Source organism: Muscardinus avellanarius (assembly GCF_963383645.1).
Source record: "Muscardinus avellanarius genome assembly, chromosome: 6".
In the NCBI taxonomy this organism is placed as follows: Eukaryota; Metazoa; Chordata; class Mammalia; order Rodentia; family Gliridae; genus Muscardinus; species Muscardinus avellanarius.
In genome coordinates, this window is record NC_137791.1 from 22,987,889 (window position 1) to 22,993,888 (window position 6,000).

A 6,000-nucleotide genomic window follows, 5' to 3' on the forward strand; every position below is an offset into this window, starting at 1 on the left:
GGCTTGACTACACATCCCTATCTACCTATACTTGAGATAAGGAAATTCTTCCATTTTTAAAAATGTTTTCAGCCAGCTGGGCATGGTGGCACATGCTTGTAATCCCAGTATTTGGGAGGCTGAAACAGGAGGATCACAGTTCTCAACAGCCTCGGCTAACTAGTGAGGCCCTCTGCAACTTAGTGAGACTGTTTCAAAATAAAGAATAAAACATAGGGCTGGTAGTGTAGCTCAGAGATAGAATGCTCCTGGGTTCCATCCCCAGTACCAAAAAATAAAACTGTGCATAACAATTATCAAGAATAGTGGAATTCATTGTTACATAAATATTTGTACATGCACTTATGGCTAGCTTCATTCCTCAGTGCCTCCCTCCTCCTGGCCCCCTTATTCCACTCTATGGGTCTCCCTTCTGATTTCATGAGGGGATAGAGAACTTTGAATTTCAGATGCTGGGACAATCCAGAGAAAACTAAAAAGAGTCACCCTTCTATTCCCACACACACACCCTCCACTTCTTCCCCTTGGATAACAGTAACCAGCACTAACACCCAACTTAGTCATGTAGATAGAGAAGAACATTAAACCAATGACACCAAGAAGAAAATCAAGAGCAAATAATGAAATTAATTATAAGGGCTAGCCTGTATATATCAACCCTGAAATCCTTTAAGCTGAGAAAACCCACAATAAAAGCTAAGCCTGTGTGCTAGTCAGTGGAGATCTCTGCCTTTATCTCATTGTTTTTCATGTGATCCAATCAAAATCAAAACACAAATGAAGTGGACGAATGATTTAGAATTTAAGATTCGGTGTTGGGGTGTGATTTCTGTCTTAATTACAAGTTTACATAGAATATCGCCCTTCTGAAGCCGCAGCACTGACATCACCTAAGAACGTGTTAAAAATGAAAATCCTCAGGTCTTATCCCAAACCAACTCAATCAGAGACTCTGAGAGTGGGGGCCAGACTATTTGTACAACCTCTTCAGGCAATTCCGGTGCAGGAATAAAAAGCTTAAGAACCACCATACTAGCACACCCACATTCTCTGCCTGTGACAACTCAATGGATTGGTAAACTACTCCAATAATTCAATAGACCCCACCGCCAACAGTAAATATTTCACATGGTACCAGATCTCAGAGTACCTCAGCATTAGTGTATCCTCTGCTCCTTACCTTTCCTGTATCTGCTTATCAATTAATCTAATGAATCATAAATTACTACAGAATGATCCCTAACTGAACCATGTCTCAGCACTTGATTGCTCCTACAATTCTGCAAAAATTCAGCGTGCCTGTATATGTGTGTGTGACATCAAAGATACTTTATTACTTTACAAACTGAGAAAAGAGAGCTGGATCTATAGCTCAGTTGCAGGCTAGGCATGTACAAGGCCTTGACTTCAATCCCCAGCATGAAAAAGAAGAGGAGTGCCGGGGGTGGTGGCACACGCTTGTAATTCCAGCATTCAGGAGGCTGAGACAGGACGATTGCAGTTTGCAGACAGCCTCAGCTACTTAGTGAGGTCCTTTGCAAATCAGTAAGACCAGTTCAAAATTTCAAAATAAAGAATTAAAAATAGGGCTGGGGATGTAGCTCAGAGGTAGAATGCCCCTAGGTTCCATCCCCAGTACTGCAAAAGGGGGGGGGGGAGGAGAAAAAGAAAATTTGGAAGACACAGAAATATATTTCATGAAGTAGGTAAGCACCAAATCAATTACCATTCCTTCTACATCAAAATGGTGATTACTCAAACCCAACTTTTTTAACATCAATTTTTTGAAAAATCCTTATTTCCACAGGATGCGCACAAGGATTCCTGTGATAAGATCCAGCCTGAGGTTCTTGGCCTTTGAATTGGAAGAACTCTGATTCCAAACATTTCATAATCTGAAGTCATGACCCATTTTCTGTTGGGTTAATAAAAATAATAGCGCACACAGCCTCGGCTACTACTTAGTGAGGCTCTTTGCAACTCAGTGAGACCCTGTTTTAAAATAAAGACTAACAAATAGAGCCGTGTGGTGGCTCATGCTTGTAATCCCAGCATTTGGGAGGCTGAGACCGGAGGATCACGAGGATCGGGGGTTCACGGACAGCTTCAGGTACTTAGTGAGGCCCTTCACAACTCAGTGAGACCCTGCTTCAAAATAAAGAATAAAAAATTGGGCAGGGGTTGTAGCTCGGAGGTCAGATGCCTAGGGCTGGGGGTATAGCTCAGAGGTAGAATGCTTCTGGGTTCCATCCTCAACACCGCAAAAAAAAAAAAAAAAAAAAAAAATTATTATTATTATTATTATTATTATTATAACAACAATAGTCAACCCCCCTGTCCATCCTCGCAAAAAGCATGGTACCAAAAATACATACAGAATGATTCTACTTATGCCAAGTTGTAAAACAGTAGAAGTAAATAATATGGTATAGGGATACATAGGTGTGGGGCAAAAGTGTAAACACAAGAAAGAAAACATCAGTTACAAAAGTAAATAATAATAAGGTGGGGGTGCCGCTCAATAGTAGAGTGCTTGCCTAGCACACACAAGGCCCTGGGTTCATGCCCAGCATACCAAGGAGGTTGGGAGAGTAGAAAAATTATTACCTTATAGGGGAAGGAGGAGAGAGGAATGGGATCTACTTCTGCCGAACTGGTAATATTCTAATTCTTACTGAGGGCAGGGCATGGTGGCACAAGCATGTAATCTCAGTACCAAGACAGGAGGATTATAGGTTGGTAGACTGCCTCAACAATGTAGTAATACTCTCAGCAACCTAATGAGACCCTATTTCAAAAAAAAAAGTTGTTGGTTTAACTCAAAGGAAGAATACGCCCCTGAGCTCAATCCCCAGTACCACACACACACACACACACACACAAAAACTTTTTTAAATAAAAATAATTCTTACTGGGGCATGTGTTTACAAGAGTTTTTACCTTATAATTTACAAACTTTAGATGCTCTTCTCTATGAATGTTACAAAAATAAAGAGATGCATTTATACAACCACACATAATTTAGAAGGCAGAGAAGTTCATGGACTCCCTCAAGTCCACAAGCCCCAGGTGTATGGTATCAAGTCAGGAGAGATCAAAGAGAAGGGAACCCTTCACTTATAAAGGAAGGCTTTCACTTATAAAGGAACCCTTCCTTATAAAGCACCCGGAAAGGAAAGCCACAGAGGAGCCTTGAGCCTCTGGGTCAGCTCACACTCTCACCGGAGGAAGGGTTACATCTAGCACAGCACTACTAACAAGTGCCCAAGTGTGGCGGTGTGGGGTGCAATGGTGGCAGCAAAACATGTTAACTAATGAGAGGAAGGAGCACAGCTGGGAAAGAGAGGTAAACTCTTCAATCACTTATCCACAAAGAAATGAAATCCCAAACTGCAAGTTTAACCCTCCACCCACTCCATAACAGTGCTGTCCTTTCACCCCTGCACGGAACTAGGTTTATATAAATGGTTAGAAAAGCATGGTGGTGCTCACTTGTAATCCCAGTATTTGGGAGGCTGACACAGGAGGATACATGTTCACCGCCGGACGCAGCTACTTAGTGAGACCCTGTTTCAAATAAAGAATAGAAAATAGGGCTGGGGGTGTAGCTTGAAGGTAGAATGCCCCTGGGTTCCATCCCCAGTACCACAAAAAAAAAAAAAAATACAAAACTGCAAACACCAATTTGTGGGTGCAAAAAAAGGTTACAATGACATTGTATCTAGGCAAAATATTATCAGAGAACCTAGAGGTGCCTTTGCCAACTTGGGAAGTGATAGAACTGGTAAAAGCTACAAAAATGCCATTCCCATCAACCTTGGAATAAATACACACATTGAAACTAAATGATAAACATATATGGACCATATCCAGTTTAAGCTCCAATACAGGTCTTCACAGGTCAGTCGCATGAAAGAGCAGAGCTTTCTGCTGAAGGCCCCCAGGAATTCAAGGTAGCCTGCACCGTCTAAATCTGCAATTCAACGGAGGCACATATCTGTACATGGTATTCACAGTATCCTTGAAGAAATATTTACTCATATCCAGCAATTGATCCTCTTTACTTCACCTAGGTCTGCGTTTCCACGGGGCGAAACAGGTATTTTTCAAAGCAATTGGTGTCCATGTAGACATGTGGATGAAAAGTCCAAGTAATGGAGCTATGGAGTTAGTTCTAAGGTTCTACGAGTGTACCGAGGGCATCCAATCGAGCACCTCCTTAGGTTCCGCTCAAGTTCGTCCTTCCACCCCATGGTCAATCCTCCATCACCCCCCACCCCGCACTCATTATCTTAAGTTTGCACCTCTCTCCTGGTGGTTCAAGGAGCCACAAAGGAAAGCTTCTCCGTCCACTTTGTAAAGAATCCAAGAATCGTTCTCCTGGGACCGCCCTCCCTTTGCCCTCTCGGCAGTCACCCCCCCTAGGTTCTTCCCTCTCGTTTCCAGGTAACTCGGTCACCCCGCAGGAACCAAAGCCCACAGATTTTCCGCTCCATTATGCCCACTGAAAAGCCACCCCAGGAAGAGGGAAAGGGTGAGGATCTGCACTTAACCACTCTTCCAATTAGGCGCCAGACTCCTTGACCCGTACCGTCTCGGCGCACCCCCAAACACAAAACCACCAAAGTCATCAGAGGCCCAGAGATGATTCTCAGTCCAAATAAACTGCCTTTCAGAAATGTTCTATTCAGAACTTCTGTCCACGCGGGTTGTGTGCGCGCGGTGGGGGAGGTCAATCTCACAAAATAACTTCTAAAGCAAGTCCTATAGAAAACTGGTGCGCGCCGGAGGTGGAGGAGGAAGGGCCCCGAGGTCCGAAGTTCACCGGGCATCGAAATCAGACTCGACTCGGGCCGAGCACGTGGTCCGACCTGCCGGCCACGGGAGGGGTCTCCGGCCCCGCGAGCGCCGGAGCCAGGGAGCCTCGGACTCACCCAGAGACGGTCCTCGCCGGCCACAGGCACCGGGCCAGCTGCTCTTGGATTTAGTTTGCAAGGAAAATGTGCAGTTTCGGCTCCAGGGGCCAGGGGCAGGTAGAGACTGGCCCGACCCTCCCCGCGGCGGCGGCAGCAAGGCCGCTCCGCTGCCTCCCTCCCTCCCCCCTTCTCCATCCCCGACCCAGGTCCAGGTGCGGGGCCCGGCGGCCCGCCCCGCCGCTCACCTGCGGCCCGGTGGCCCGAGAGCGCGCGGCCCCGGGCGCGGCGCAGCTCCTCGTCGTCGTCCTCCCTCCGCCGGCCCTCGGCCATGGGCGCCGCGGCCCGCACCGCAGCAGCTGCGGGCCCGCCCCTGCGCCCGCTCCACCTGCGGGCCGCGAGCTGCGGCGCCGGCGGCTCCCTGCCTCCGCCCGGCCCGGCCCCGCCGCCCGCCGCCCCGCCCCGCCTCGCCGCGGGGAGGGGCCCGCCGCGCCGCCCACACCCAAAGGAGCCGCGGAGAGCGAGCCTGGCCCCTTCCTGCCCCTCCGCAATATTCCGGTGTCAACAGGAAACCCATTTGCCTGACACTGAAACAAAAGGAGGAGGAACCTGCCCCGGAGCCGACTCCGTGGGATGGGACGGCTGGCAGCTGCGGGACAAACTGGGCTTGGGCTTGAGCTTGAGCCAAGCTCCTGCGAGGCTCGGGTTTTCTTTCCTTCTTAATTTGAAATCTACCTCCCTGGAGCACTGGATGTGTAGGGCAGTGAAAGTCCGCGGTCTGATCCAAGTCATTGTGCGTTTCTGCGTAGAAAGGACACCCACCCCGAGCGGGCCTTGTTTGCAAACCGCAGACTCTCTGAATGATGATGTCTGGGTGCACCCGGCCGCGGTGGAGCACACTTGTAAACGCAGTACTGGGGAGAATGCAACAGGAGGATCGCAGGTTTGAGGCCAGCTTCAGCAATTTAGCAAGGCCCTCAGCAGTGTAGTGAAGCCCTGTTTCGAAATAAAAATATAAAATAATATGAAAGTAGCTCAGAGGTAGAACGACCCTGGGCTCAATCCCTAGTAATACACGAAAAATGAG

The 6,000-nt window shown here is 47.8% G+C and overlaps 2 protein-coding genes across 3 annotated transcripts in view; one reads left to right on the forward strand and one right to left on the reverse strand.

Moving 5' to 3' along the window:
* Positions 1–4,988, forward strand: part of PRSS48 (serine protease 48) — a gene marked incomplete at both ends in the record, with an annotated part of 54,186 nt that extends 49,198 nt beyond the window's left edge. The window contains 3 exons of the mRNA XM_080697805.1: positions 4,074–4,234; positions 4,447–4,534; positions 4,759–4,988. Of these exons, the coding sequence (XP_080553931.1) occupies positions 4,074–4,234; positions 4,447–4,534; positions 4,759–4,988 (479 nt within the window). The remainder of the gene's footprint in view (positions 1–4,073; positions 4,235–4,446; positions 4,535–4,758) is intronic.
* SH3D19 (SH3 domain containing 19) overlaps positions 1–5,246 on the reverse strand; it is a gene marked incomplete at both ends in the record, with an annotated part of 191,912 nt that extends 186,666 nt beyond the window's left edge. For both annotated transcript variants that reach the window (XM_080697479.1, XM_080697478.1), the window contains one exon: positions 5,162–5,246. In XM_080697479.1, the coding sequence (XP_080553605.1) occupies positions 5,162–5,246 (85 nt within the window). The remainder of the gene's footprint in view (positions 1–5,161) is intronic.
* Positions 5,247–6,000: the final 754 nt, after the last annotated feature.